The sequence below is a fragment of the Oncorhynchus tshawytscha genome, unplaced genomic scaffold (assembly GCF_018296145.1).
Source record: "Oncorhynchus tshawytscha isolate Ot180627B unplaced genomic scaffold, Otsh_v2.0 Un_contig_3217_pilon_pilon, whole genome shotgun sequence".
In the NCBI taxonomy this organism is placed as follows: Eukaryota; Metazoa; Chordata; class Actinopteri; order Salmoniformes; family Salmonidae; genus Oncorhynchus; species Oncorhynchus tshawytscha.
This window is the reverse complement of record NW_024609623.1, coordinates 116205-131421: the sequence shown is the minus strand read 5'-3', so window position 1 is coordinate 131421 and position 15217 is coordinate 116205. Positions and strand designations below refer to the sequence as shown.

At 45.1% G+C, this 15217-nt stretch overlaps 1 protein-coding gene across 1 annotated transcript in view; it reads right to left on the bottom strand.

Annotated features, from left to right (window-relative positions):
* LOC112240008 (ATP-binding cassette sub-family C member 9-like) overlaps positions 1-5360 on the bottom strand; it is a 68494-nt gene extending 63134 nt beyond the window's left edge. The window contains 2 exon segments of the mRNA XM_042316408.1: positions 3232-3406; positions 5212-5360. Of these exon segments, the coding sequence (XP_042172342.1) occupies positions 3232-3382 (151 nt within the window). The 5' untranslated portion in view covers positions 3383-3406; positions 5212-5360.
* Between the last annotated feature and the right edge of the window lie 9857 nt (positions 5361-15217).

The following is a 15217-nucleotide window of genomic DNA, read 5'->3' as shown; positions in this document are numbered from 1 at the left end:
TGCAGGCAACTTTGGCAAGTGCCCTCAATGGTTAACTGTTTGTAAACCTTTAACTTTAATGGTCAACTGTTTGTAAACCTATAAGTCTAATCGTCAACTTTAACTGTTTGTAAACGTTACTATTTTTGTAAACCTATAAGACCAATGGTGAACTTCAACTGTAGTCACTTTAAACAATACCACTTTCTATAATGTTTACATACCCTACATTACTCATCTCATATGTATATACTGTACTCTATACCATCTACTGCATCTTGCCTGTCGTTCGGCCATCGCTCATCCATATATTTATATGTACATATTCTTATTCATTCCTTTACACTTGTGTGTATAAAGTAGTTATTAGGTTATATTACTTGTTAGATATTACTGCATGGTGGGAACTAGAAGCACAAGCATTTCTCTACACGAACATTAACATCTGCTCACCATGTGTATGTGACAAATACAATTTGATTTGATTTGATTTGAAATGAAAAACACACACACAAAGATTTGACCAGGAAGCATCATTTAATGTTTTCCTCAGGGACTGGGCTGCTAGTCAGAGCCATTCCCATTAAGCAGATGAGCAACAGACACACCCAGTCAGTTTCCCCAGAGTAGGCCTTCTAGAACAACACAACAATAGATTGTTATCAGTAAACGTTGGGTTAAAGTGCAGAATGTTGGATTTGTCTGCTGGGGGGCAGAGAGGCCCCCACTCCGCTAAAACCATTGACAACTGCGTGCCATTTTCAAGGAGTTGCCAACTAAATGTTACCAACTAAATCTGGTTGTAATAGGATCACCTATTAATTTATGATTATTCCATGCAAAGAAAATGTGCACATTTAGCTCCATATTATAGTTACACAGCCAGTAACTGCATGCTTTTCACCATCAGTAAACATAGTTAATGTCATTTCAGATAGGCTACAGTACGTGAGGGTAGCATATTGATTCGGCATGTAGCTAACTTGCTAAGGAAGCAATGTGTGTTTATTAGCTTGCTTCATCAGAGAAGACTTTTGGAAAGAGATTGAAATCAGCTAGTAGCCTATATTTTGAGTCTAAAATCGCCCTGGTGAAGTTGTCTCCTTGCTACTGACCTAGCTAATTTATCCACGTAAAGTTAGCTGTTAGCTGTTAGCTGTTAGCTGTTAGCTAGCCAAATTGATGTGATTGGGGAAATTACATGATAAGAGAGTGATGCTGAGAGTCAGATTTTTCACTAAAATGTATGTCAAACAAAAAACAATGATTGCCAAGTTGAACAAACCAGACCCTTATATGCACGAGGACGACTTATAACAACTTCCACTGAACATTTTACAAGAACACATTTACACCAGTGCAGATGCAACGTTTGTTAACAGAATAATGGTTTGTGCTGTTGGTGCCGTCATTCTGTTACCAAATTTTGCATCTGACCTGTTCTTCAAGAAAACTTGTTTTTCTATGTTTTCTCACAGTCCCACAACAACTCAGAGACCACGATCCCACAGTCCCACAGTCCTCCTGCTCAGTTAGATAAAGTCTGGGCCAGAGCCAGGAGTCTAACCAGCTGTTCTGTGGTCTGGGGTGAGCTGTTTTATGTTGACTGGGGAAAATGAGACTGACAGCCAGCAGATCAATGAAGAACACATTTTTTATTTAACTAGGGAAGTCAGTTTCAGAACAAATTCTTATTTTCAATGACTGCCTAGAAACAGTGGGTTAACTGCCTTGTTCAGCGGCAGAACGACAGATTTTTACCTTGTCAGCTCGATGAATCGATCTAGCAACTTTTCAGTTGCTAGTCCAACGCTCTAATCACCAGGCTACCTGCTGCCCCACATACAGACCAGTGCTGAATGTCCGACACAAGATCAATCATAGGGCTTTACACAGAGTTTCCTATCTTCTACACAGGACTGTGAGTCTGTAACAGTGGAATTGATTAAACCCAGTCGGTGGTCAGTAGGCGTTATGATGCTTCAAGGCTTTATATGAACGGTGAGACTGAAAGCTCAGAAAGAATAAAAAATAGCTTGTATACAGTGCAGCATTTAATACTGCTTTCTGTTGGTGAAGCAGGTGTGGGGGATGACAGTAGCTTGTATACAGTGCAGCATCTTAATACTGATTTCTGTTGTTGAAGCAGGTGTGGGGGATGACAGTAGCTTGTATACAGTGCAGCATCTTAATCTGATTTCTGTTGGTGAAGCAGGTGTGGGGGATGACAGTAGCTTGTATACAGTGCAGCATCTTAATACTGATTTCTGTTGGTGAAGCAGGTGTGGGGGATGACAGTAGCTTGTATACAGTGCAGCATCTTAATACTGATTTGTGTTGGTGAAGCAGGTGTGGGGGATGACAGTAGCTTGTATACAGTAAAGCATCTTAATAGTGTTTTCTGTTGTTGAAGCAGGTGTGGGGGATGACAGTAGCTTGAATATAGTGCAGCAACATAACAGTGTTTTCTGTTGTTGAAGCAGGTGTGGGGGATGAAAGGATTGTTACCAAAGGCATCCTTGAATCATGTTGCTTTGGGATTGTCACGAACACACCCACATTAACACCCACACAAACACAAACACAGACCATCAGAGCTAAAGCAATTCTGTCCCCTTCTGATCCCATTGTGTCCCCTTCTGAGCCTGTTCTGTCCCCTTCTAAGCCTGTTCTGTCCCCTTCTGAACCTATTCTGTCCCCTTCTGAGCCTATTCTGTCCCCTTCTGAGCCTATTCTGTCCCCTTCTGAACCTATTCTGTCCCCTTCTGAGCCTGTTCTGTCCCCTTCTGAGCCTATTCTGTCCCCTTCTGAACCTATTCGGTCCCCTTCTGAGCCTATTCTGTCCACTTCTGAGCCTGTTCGGCCCCCTTCTGAGTCTATTCTGTCCCCTTCTGAGCCTGTTCTGTCCCCTTTTGATTCTATTCTGTCCCCTTCTGAGCCTGTTCTGTCCCCTTTTGATTCTATTCTGTCCCCTTCTGATTCTATTCTGTCCCCTTCTGAGCCTGTTCTGTCCCCTTTTGATTCTATTCTGTCCCCTTCTGATTCTGTTCTGTCCCCTTCTGATTCTATTCTGTCCCCTTCTGACCCTATTCTGTCCCTTTTTGAGCCCGTTTTGTTCCCCTCTGGTCCAATTCTGTCCATGTTTGTTTTAAACCTTTTCTGTGTGATCTCTAGGATTAAAGGTTGTCACATGTGCACGCACACACAAACACACACATCATGAAGGTAAAGGACTATGCATGGTCCACGTACCAATGAAGAGGATAGGGAAGGTGATGAAGAGCAGGAAGACGTGAGGGACCAGGTTGAGGGCGTCCACGAAGCAGCCATTGTTCAACATCCCCGTATCCACACTGTAGGCATTCTTGGTCACATTGTTGCCACAGAACGACAGGCCAGCCATGCCACCTTATTGGTCCAGAGAAGCCTGGGGGGAGGACCCAAGCCACAAAACTGTCAATCAAGGCAAGAGCACCAGCTAGTCTAGTGGTTGGACAATGGAGAGATAAACAATGAAAGTGGTCTAGTCGTAATGCTCTTTTAAAGGTGAATCAGCTTTTAAAAACACAGGATACATTAGTAAGACTAAAGTGCTTTCATGATTCAAATAACATTAGCCAACGGATAGAGACTCTTTATGTAGTGTTGTTGTCACGCCCTGGTGAAATTTTTGTGTTTATCTTTATGTTAGGTCAGGCCAGGGTGTGGCATGGGGTTTTGTATGGTGTGTATATATTGGGATTGTAGCGAAGTGGTTCTCAATCAGAGACAGGTGTTTATCGTTGTCTCTGATTGGGAACCATATTTAGGCAGCCATATTCTTTGAGTTTGTGGTGGGTGATATTTTGTGTTTATCTTCATGTATTGGGTCAGGCCAGGGTGTGGCATGGGGTTTTGTATGTGGTGTGTATATATTGGGATTGTAGCTAGTGGGGTGATCTAGCAAAGTCTATGGCTGTCTGGAGTGGTTCTCAATCAGAGACAGGTGTTTATCGTTGTCTCTGATTGGGAACCATATTTAGGCAGCCATATTCTTTGAGTTTGTGGTGGGTGATTGTCCTTAGTGTCCTTGTTCCTGTCTCTGTGTTAGTTTACACCAGTAGAGGCTGTTTTGTGTTGGGTTTTGTGGGTGATTGTCCTTAGTGTCCTTGTTCCTGTCTCTGTGTTAGTTTACACCAGTAGAGGCTGTTTCGGTTTTCGTTACGTTCTTTGTTTTGTAGTGTTGAATATTGATTCGTGTTTTACGTTTGTTCATTAAACATGGATCGCAATCTACACGCCGCATTTTGGTCCGACTCTCCTTCACACCTAGAGAACCGTTACAGTTGTGGCGTCTCTTGTCTTGATGTGTGTTTTGTCCTATTTTTTTTAAATATATATTTTTAAATCCCAGCCCCCGTCCCCGCAGGAGGTCTTTTGGTGTGCCTTCATTGTAAATAATAATGTATTCTTAACTGACTTGCCTAGTTAAATACAGGTTAAGTAAAACATTTAAAATAAACTATGCTTAGAGAGTTTACATGGATCAATAATCATTAAAGGGAGGAATGCATCATACTATTTCCCAAGACTTGACTTTTTCTAATGCAATTTGTGTTAATGCCTGTCCTTGACAACAGAGACCTCACTAACCTCTGTTGACATGGTTGACAACACTGACACTAAGAGCAGTGCACTGTTATTCACCTGCCTACACCAATTCTTCAAGGCACTACACTGGCACCACAAGTCAAACTGGAATATCTTACTACACAAATATACCTCTGCTTTATTCTGTGTTTCAAGACATGAAATGATGGTACACCTTGATAAGGAATGATCTAGTCTGATGATAGAGAAGGTTGCGGTTTATTCTAGAGAAGCATCACTGACATCCAAGAACTGCTCATCTTATTCCCCCCCTTTCTAAATAAAAGTCCTGTTGGCTCTCAAAATAATGGAGCCAATCACATGAAATAATTAAACAAACAAATGTTGCCAAACGATGTTAACATTCATAGGTTTAATATTTATATAGGGCTTTTATACCAAATGCATTTTATACAAGTAGTTGTCCAATTGAAGCTGGAAAGTCGTTTTCCGAATGTTATTCTGCTAAGAACTCAATGCCACTCACAAGAAGATTCGTTTTCAGACCTCTCCTGTGAGTTATATGACCCTGTAGCTGAACACATGGCACAACATAGCATATACGGCCATAACAGAATAATAATAGAGATCAATGTAGCTTACCTCAGAGAAGTGTCCTTATTGACGCGGTTTCATTCAGGTCGCCTGGTTTTTGGAGAAAGTAACCCCACAGCATAAATTGGAGGTGGTTATTTTTAGCCTTATAGCGCATCGGCTGGCCATACTGCTCCCCCCTATCGGATTTCAAAACTTGACCAAGTCTGGTGAGGCAAACTTCCCTTGCCGCTAGAGTCCAGCACCAACCATGTGGTGCGGTAAGGTACATGTGTAGGAATGGTAGACATACTGTAGCAGGCTACAACGTCAGGTTTTATAAAACAGATTCATATTTTTAAGAGGGTTCCATTTCTTAGGCAAAGGCTTCAGTAAATATTTATATATATTTTTTATGAACACACAAACTGTATTCTGTGACTGAATATAAATATACGATTTGTCCATATAGTTTATACTTGGAATTGACATGTCTTCTACAAGGACATGGGAGGACCTTGGATAGGCAAGTCTACAACTGACCTCTAGGCTACAATTCTATTGTTAGGCGCAATGAACCAGTAGCCTACAGATGTATGCGGTCAGCAGGTACAACGATAAATCAGACCTGTATGTGAAGTAAGCACTTGCCATTGACCTTAGGAATGTGCAATTATTGTAGGCAAAAAACCTTAGTTTATTATACTAACCATTGTATCTTTTGGAACCGTTTCATATCTCGAGGTGCGCGGTTTAGATGACAAGGGGTACACATCATGTGACATGACAATGTGTGAATATTATCATCAGACCGAGTCAAATGAAATAAATATTAGGCTTTCTGAGACCATGTATGCAGTTAGTAGGCTATCCGCATTACTTACCCCTATCGACGGCTCCGCTGTGTTCCGTCGGTTTTTTAGACGCGTCCTGTTGTGGGATGTCTTGTCTTGTCCGGTCATTGATTTTATCCTGGTGAGATTTGTGAAATGATGCAATGGAGGACGCTGCCGTTCTGAAGGGAATTCATTCATTCCATTAGAACTGCGCTCGCATCGTCAGTAGCAGCATCGTATGATTATTGCGTCCACTCCTACACGGTGGAAAGACGTGGCTTTCTGCAGGAATATCACTCAGACAGAGGAGTGAGTAATGACAATATCACGTTATTTAGGTCACCTAAAAAAAGGGGGAGTTATCACTTAACGGTTGTGTTTTATTCCGCCGTTTTACCCAAATGATATAGGTAAACGTTTCAGACAGTTCTGTTCTCGTTAAGTTAAAATAAAACGTATATTGGTAAGAAATTATGGATGGATCACGTGCCCATTACGCCGACAGACATAAGGCAACCAACATCAGCAAATATGAATTTAGGTCGTTGCATTATCAGTGTAACAATATGCAGATGTAAGCTACAGTGTTGAATTATGTAATAGCCTACACTAGGCTACACAGTGACCATGTTTCCTCAACAAAGAAGGATTTCTCCTGATTAAGATGACTGATTGAGCAGACTATTTCTTGCAGACAACATTTGCTCGCTGTCTCCTGCATAGGCCTCTGATTCGTGGCTATTCATTATTATGCCAGTTGCTGTGATCGGCCTTTCCATAGTGCTTCATTATAACAGTGTTATTAAATGATCATAGATGACCATGTCTTACCCTCGGCACTGACAGTAATGAGTTATGACTCCTGCCCTAATTAAGCGGAAACCTGATTCTGACACAATATGAGTCGGTCATGGTTGCTCATGGTCACGTGATGATGTAGTCCTGCGATCATCTTGGTCAAACGGTCAAGATGTTGGTTTCTCCAGCGGTAGACCAAGGACTGATTTCATTAGGGTATCTGTGGATCTCCCCCTATCTGCACCTGTAGCCAATGACATACCACTTTACTGACATCTGACTGAACCAAATAATACAACTACTGTACATAAACATTCAATACATATTTCTGCAGTGGCAAGTGGAAGCATAATCAACCCTGTTACACACACACACACACCATAACTCCCTTTACCCTCATGTAGGCTACTGACCCTCTGTACCCTCATGTAGGCTACTGACCCTCTGTACCCTCATGACTGAATCAGTACCAACCATCCTGCTGGCCTCAGCCAAGAAAACACTGTTCCCTCTTTCTCTCTCTCTCTCTCTCTCTCTCTCTCTCTCTTTATGGCTCACACACCCCGGTGTGGGGGCAAACACACACACACACACACACACACACACACACACACACACACACACACACACACACACACACACACACACACACACACACACACACACACACACACACACCACTTCAGTAGCCTGAGAACTCCATAAAACTCACACTCTGGGAACATGTTCTATTTTAGCTCCTCCTCTTAGCCCCCATGCCCGTAGTGTGTGTCTGTGTCTGTGTGTGTGTGTGACCCTCTACCCTGATTGTTTGAATGAAAGCTCCTCTGGTTTTTAAGGAGGATTAAGAGATACACCTCTGCTGTATCTTGAAAAGCTTTTTATCTGATTTCAAATAAATATATTCTACATTTCCCCCAGAGAGATTATGGTCTGTTATCCATCTTAACAGAATGATTTAGGATCTTTGATGTGCTCGTTTTGCTTTGTTTTGATGGTGTGTCAGTATCAATTTGTCTGGATCAGGTAGAAACCCCTGGTGAAGTATCAGGCCATTATTAAAAAGGTCCTCTCACTCTCAATAGGTGATCTTTTCATAAAGCTTTTAAAAGGTCTGCTAAGTGCAGGAGATTCATCAGATGGGCGCTGGCTGCCGTTTGGGATGTGTAACGGATGTGAAACAGATAGCTAAGTTAGCGGTGGTGCGCGCTAAATAGCGTTTCAATCGGTGACGTCACTTGCTCTGAGACCTTGAAGTAGTAGTTCCCCTTGCTCTGCAAGGGCCGCAGCTTTTGTGGAGCGATGGGTAATGATGCTTCGTGGGTGACTGTTGTTGATGTGTGCAAAGGGTCCCTGGTTCACGCCCGGGTATGGGCGAGGGGACGGTCTAAAGATATACTGTTACAGATGCACCAGGTGATTCATCTCTGATTTTGCTTTGATCTCTGGTGACCTCTGGTGGGGAATGACCTTCCTCAGTGGTTTCCTACCTGCTGGTTATAATGCTTTAGCATGGACAGCAGCACACAGAGGCTGGATTCTAATTACTGATCTCTGTGGTGGTCCAATATCAATGAGAATAACCAAGAGAAAAAGTCATTAGGAACGCCCACAATTTAATTATACTCATCTCAACAACCCGAAAAGAGTTCGATGGGTCATTTCTGTGTGTGTGTGTGTGTGTGTGTGTGTGTGTCAGAGGAGGCTGGTGGGAGGAGATATATGAGGACAAGCTCATTATAATAGCTGGAATGGAATCAATGGAATGGTACTGTTTGGTACATGGAAAAAATGTGTTTGACTCCATTCCAGCCATTACAATGAGCCCATCCTCCTATAGTGTCTCCAACCTGCCTCCTCTGGTGTGTGTGTCTGTGCAGCTCTCTCTCTGTGTGTGTCTGTGTGTGTGTGTGTACATCTCAGTGTGTGTTCATCTGTGTGTGTGTGTATGTCTGTTCGTGTATGTCTGTGTGTGTGTGTGTGTGTGTGTGTGTGTGTGTGTGTGTGTGTGTGTGTGAGGAGGCTGGTGGGAGGAGATATAGGAGGACAGGCTCATTATAATAGCTGGAATGGAATCAATGGAATGGTACCAAACACATCAACCACATGGAAACAAAAATGTGTTTGACTCCATTCCAGCCATTACAATGAGCCCATCCTCCTATAGTTCCTCCAACCTGCCTCCTCTGGTGTGTGTGTCTGTGCATCTGTGTGTGTGTGTGTGTGTGTGTGTGCGCATCTCTGTATGTCTGTGCATCTCTGTATGTCTGTGTGTGTGTGTGTGTGTGTGTGACCCTCTACCCTGTTTGTTTGAATGAAAGCTCCTCTGGTTTTTAAGGAGGATTAAGAGATACACGTCCGCTGTATCTTGAAAAGCTTTTTATCTGATTTCCAAGAAATATATTCTACATTTCCCCAGAGAGATTATGGTCTGTTATCCATCTTAACAGAATGATTTAGGATCTTTGATGTGCTCGTTTTGCTTTGTTTTGATGGTGTGTCAGTATCAATTTGTCTGGATCAGGTAGAAACCCCTGGTGAAGTATCAGGTCGTTATTAAAAAGGTCCTCTCACTCTCAAAAGGTGATAAAGCTTTTAAAAGGTCGGCTAAGTGCAGGAGATTCATCAGATGGGCGTTGGCTGCCATTTGGGATGCACCAGGAGATTCATCAGATGGGTGCTGGCTGCCGTTTGGGATGCACCAGGAGATTCATCAGATGGGCGCTGGCTGCCGTTTGGGATGCACCAGGAGATTCATCAGATGGGTGCTGGCTGCCGTTTGGGATGCACCAGGAGATTCATCAGATGGGCGCTGGCTGCCGTTTGGGATGCACCAGGAGATTCATCAGATGGGGCGCTGGCTGCCGTTTGGGATGCACCAGGAGATTCATCAGATGGGCGCTGGCTGCTGGGATGCATCAGTTGCTGGCTGGATGCACCAGGAGATTCATCAGATGGGTGCTGGCTCAGATACTTTTTGTTGGTGTTTCCCTTATTTTGGCAGTTACCTGTAGGTTTGTCTGGTCATTGTAATATCTGCTCATACAGTTGGGTTTGTGCAGCATTGGTGCTCTAGTCTTCTCTGTCCTCTGGGCCTGTGTGACTTTGTCTGCACTCTGCATCGACTGCTCTCTGTCTTTCCTCTGCACTCAATTGATTAATTGATGTTATTGTTGAGAAATCTGATGAATTCCCTACTGATTAAAGACCAGAATGGAAACAACCGTACACAGGCTCTGAAGAAAGGCAGTAAATGAAGACCTCCCTGTTGTAGAGCGGCAGCAGCACATGGCCTGTCTGGTGCCCGGGCCTGGACCTGGACCTGGGCCTGGACCTGGGCCTGAGTCTGGGCCTGGGTCTGGGCCTGGACCTGGGCTTGGACCTGGGTCTGGGCCTGGGCCTGGAGTTTTTACGTATCTGAGATAAAGAACACATCCATGGGGGACAGCCAGGTCAGAGGACAGGGTGGAGGGTGGACCACCATGTGGCCCAGCACCATGAGAACTGTGCCGGGGGCTTGTGTCTCAGTGTGTGTGAGGAGGAAGAGAGGGTGTGTGGGACTGTATTCCGAGGCCTCGGGTGGGTTGGGGGCGGCACGGGGAGTGTGTGACAGCGTCGAGGGACAGCGTTCAGAGTCGGACGGAGGTTCACATCCCCCTGCGTTTCCCTGGAGACAGTTGAAGGGGATCTATGACCCTCGACCCCTAACCCGTCAGAGGAAGTAATGCAGTAAGACACTGTGTGTGTGAGACACATAGAGGCTGGGATGAGGTGATGGAGACGAGGAGATGGGGACAGGGATGGAGGAGGTGTGGAGTGGTGGAAGAGGGGTAATGAGGTCAGTTTGAGCTTTTTGAGAAACTTCCAGATTCTCATAGCCGGAGGGCTGTGCTGGGAATTGATGCTCCCAACGCGTATGCTGCTACGGTGGTGAGTGCGTCATCCACAAGACACTTAAGGAAGCTGTGAAGCTGTGAAAGCCCACATCCTCTCGCCTCTCTCTCTCTCTCTCTCTCTCTCTCACTTTCTCTTTGTCTCTCTCTATTTTTCTGTCTTTCTCTCCTTCTATCCCGCTCTCTATCTCTCTCTCTCGCTCCAAAGACAAACAAATCATCCTTAAGTAATGCGATGATGCATAAACATTGTTGTCTCATAGTGTTGTGGTATGAAGGACATGATATGAATCATCTGCTAAGGGTAAATTATGGCACGTACCACCTACACACACATCTAGAACGATCACATATCAAACTCTAGTTCACCTGAGTTCACCTTTGTCTCTCCCATATCTGTGTGAAATCAGAAAACAGTGATGTGCATTACAGGTTTCCATGGCGATGCTGCATGGCATAGGGGCAGAGGGGGATCTCTGGGATAGAGGAGGATCTGTGATGGTGTTCTTCTCTGGTGTTCTCTGGCTCCCAGCGTGAGAAAGTTGAGCTGGGGGCCGTAGGGGCGTCTGTGGTGCTCCCGAGCAGGAAGTGAGACTCCAGGACCATTCTACTTCCAGTGTTCTACTCCCCCGTACCATACAACAAAAGTACACCCCCCATAATCCTGTCTGTTATAACATGGATGCATGCTATCATGATTTGGAGAGAGTTGGTATCTCTCTTTCTATCTTTATTTTTCATGTTTTTCCCCCCAGATCCTTATCTCTTCTCTCTCTCCATTTTCTATCTCTCTGAGAGCTCTCTCTCTCTCTCTCTCTCTCTCTCTCTCTCTCTCTCTCTGTGTCTGTCTCTCTCTCTCTCTCTCTTTCTCTCCCTCTTTTTCTCTCTCTATATCTATCTCCCTCCCTTCCTTCCTTCCTTCCTCCCTTCCTTCCTCCCTTCCTCCCTTCCTCCCTCCTCCAGTGTGGCCAGTAGATTAACTCCCAAGTCCAGCTCCAACAGCAGACCCAGAGGAACAGAGAGAGTCTGTTTACCTTTCAATGGTATGACTGGAGTCACACACACATCTCTCTCCCTGTGGTAACTTCAGCCATGACATTCAGAAATCATCTCACAGATGTCCTTGCATACACACAGATGTCCTTGCATAAACACACAGATGTCCTTGCATAAACACACAGATGCCACATTAACCCGATGTTATCCAAACACAGCTCTATTTAACACTACCCACTACTACTACTATAGTCTCACTGTCGATTCCTATTTATTATAGAGAATAGAAGGTCAACTGGAAGTTAAAGATGTTTCCCAGTTAGTGCAGGCATGCCTGTGTAGTCTATGTGGATGTGTGTATATTAGATGACACAGATGAGCAAGGGGTCTGAAACTAATTGTATGCAATGTGCTATAGCTGGCATATGGGGACCATGGCCCTCCTGATGAGGACATGTCTCCCACAGCAGCCTGCTGAGGGGAGGACGGCTGGGACAGTGGACTATGGCCCTCCTGATGAGGACATGTCTCCCACAGCAGCCTGCTGAGGGGAGGACGGCTGGGACAGTGGACTATGGCCCTTCTGATGAGGACATGTCTCCCACAGCAGCCTGCTGAGGGGAGGACGGCTGGGACAGTGGACCATAGCCCTCCTGATGAGGACATGTCTCCCACAGCAGCCTGCTGAGGGGGGACGGCTGGGACAGTGGACCATAGCCCTCCTGATGAGGACATGTCTCCCACAGCAGCCTGCTGAGGGAGGACGGCTTATAATAATGATGCCATTCCACTGATTCCACTCAAGTCATTACCACGAGGCCGTTCTCCCCAATTAAGGTGTCACCAACCTCCTGTGATGTCTATGGTATCCAGGCTAGCTCTATCCTCAGGAAGATGGCTGCTGTTGTCAAGTGTGGTTTACTGCACTATGAAGAGAGTTACATACTGGACTGTAAAAACAATCACAAGTCAGACAGTGACTGCAACCACACACTGATTGTCCCTTTAATTTAGAGTGAGAACTTTTAAAACAAGCTTTTACTGCCACCTATTGGTCAACTCTAACAGTGACACACACACTCTCATACACAGACACACACACACACACACACACACACACACACACAAATGGAAAAGAACATGGAGTCAGTGCCACACTACCAAGCCATAGCAGTAATATTCCCCAGCTGGGGAACCCTGTCAAGTAATATCCTGAGGGAAGCCAGTTGGGGAACCCTGTTCAGTAATATCCTGAGGGACGTCAGTTGGGGAACCCTGTTCAGTAATATCCTGAGGGAAGCTAGTTGGGGAACCCTGTTCAGTAATATCCTGAGGGATGCCAGTTGGGGAACCCTGTTCAGGAATATCCTGAGGGAAGCCCGTTGGGGAACCCTGTTCAGTAATATCCTGAGGGAAGCTAGTTGGGGAACCCTGTTCAGTAATATCCTGAGGGATGCCAGTTGGGGAACCCTGTTCAGGAATATCCTGAGGGAAGCCAGTTGGGGAACCCTGTTCAGTAATATCCTGAGGGAAGCCAGTTGGGGAACCCTGTTCAGTAATATCCTGAGGGAAGCCAGTTGGGGAACCATGTTCAGTAATATCCAGGACTGATTGAAATTGAAACTGCAAATGGTCAGGTGGAGGTTTTCCATGGTTTGCTAGAAGTGCACTGAGCAACTCACTGATTCACCTTCAATTGACTTATCTTAAGCAGAGCTTGACAAGCATCTGGCAGTTTACAGGATTGTCAGTAATAGCTGGAGTTGTTAGGAAATGGAAAGTGAAAATGGTCTGTTTGGGGGATTTAGGGACCTTCCCCGGTTGGCTTGGTGGACTAGGGACCTTCCCCTGTTGGCTTGGTGGACTAGGGACCTTCCCCTGTTGGCTTGGTGGACTAGGGACCTTCCCCTGTTGGCTTGGTGGACTAGGGACCTTCCCCTGTTGGCTTGGTGGACTAGGGACCTTCCCCGGTTGGCTTGGTGGACTAGGGACCTTCCCCCCTGTTGGCTTGGTGGACTAGGGACCTTCCCCTGTTGGCTTGGTGGACTAGGGACCTTCCCCTGTTGGCTTGGTGGACTAGGGACCTTCCCCTGTTGGCTTGGTGGACTAGGGACCTTCCCCTGTTGGCTTGGTGGACTAGGGACCTTCCTCTGTTGGCTTTGTGGACTAGGGACCTTCCCGGTTGGCTTGATGGACTAGGGACCTTTCCTCTGTTGGCTTGGTGGACTAGGGACCTTCCTCTGTTGGCTTGGTGGACTAGGGACCTTCCTCTGTTGGCTTGGTGGACTAGGGACCTTCCCCTGCTGGCTTGGTGAGCAAACAGACTGAGTCGTCTGATGGACACACACATGCACGCAAGCTCGCACACACAACACACGCACAGTAGCTTACACACACAAACACACACACGTACAGTACACAAAGTACAGTACATCAATACTAGGCAATGGGCGTTAAATCTGAAGTTATTGCATGTGATATCTTTGGCACTGTATATCAAATGGGACCTTTAATGCAGCTGGAAAGTATTTGATGAAGCCCATTTGTCATTCTGAAAGTTAGTAATATTGCTAGTCTTGATGAAAAATGTGTTCTTTTTTTGGCACATGAAGGTTATGGGAAAGGCGGCATAAACGCTGATTAAAAATTCAGAACTTTTTATTGGATTGTTCTGCTCGGCAAAGCCTCTTATTGGATTGTTCTGCTCGGCAAAGCCTCTTATTGGATTGTTCTGCTCGGCAAAGCCTCTTATTGGATTGTTCTGCTCGGCAAAGCCTCTTATTGGATTGTTCTGCTCGGCAAAGCCTCTTATTGGATTGTTCTGCTCGGCAAAGCCTCTTATTGGATTGTTCTGCTCGGCAAAGCCTCTTATTGGATTGTTCTGCTCGGCAAAGCCTCTTATTGGATTGTTCTGCTCGGCAAAGCCTCTTATTGGATGCCAACCAGACAGAAAATGCAGTAATGGAGGGATTCTAAGGGAAATGATGATTTCAAGAGATTAAGAAAATGTGTTCAGGTTTAATCATTACAACAAACAGATGCAGTGGCCCAGTGAAAATGAGGTGGCGTGACTGAAGCATTGCATTGTGGGTCAAAGAAACTCTTCACAATTAATTTACCTAAACAGAATTATCACACACCTAATGGGATGGTTCCAGAATCTGACACACACACACACACACACACACACACACACACACACACACACACACACACACACACACACACACACACACACACACACACACACACACACACTCAAGGCTGTCATATCCCTGTGGTGTGAATATCTTGTCCTCAGAGAGAACCAGTGACTGATGGGAATGCTCTTAAGGGTTGACGGATCCTGATTGACTGTTCCCTACCGACACACTGATTAAACTCCAGAGTTCTGACAATGAACTAATGCTTTGTCTTCATTTGGGAACCCGTCACAATCTCTATCTCTGTTGATGGGTGAGGCAGTGGAAACAAGAGTTGAGTAAGGACAATGTTATTTACTGGGAAGTTGCCAGTTTAAGGGTCAATTTGACGATTGGCTGAAGTTTCAGC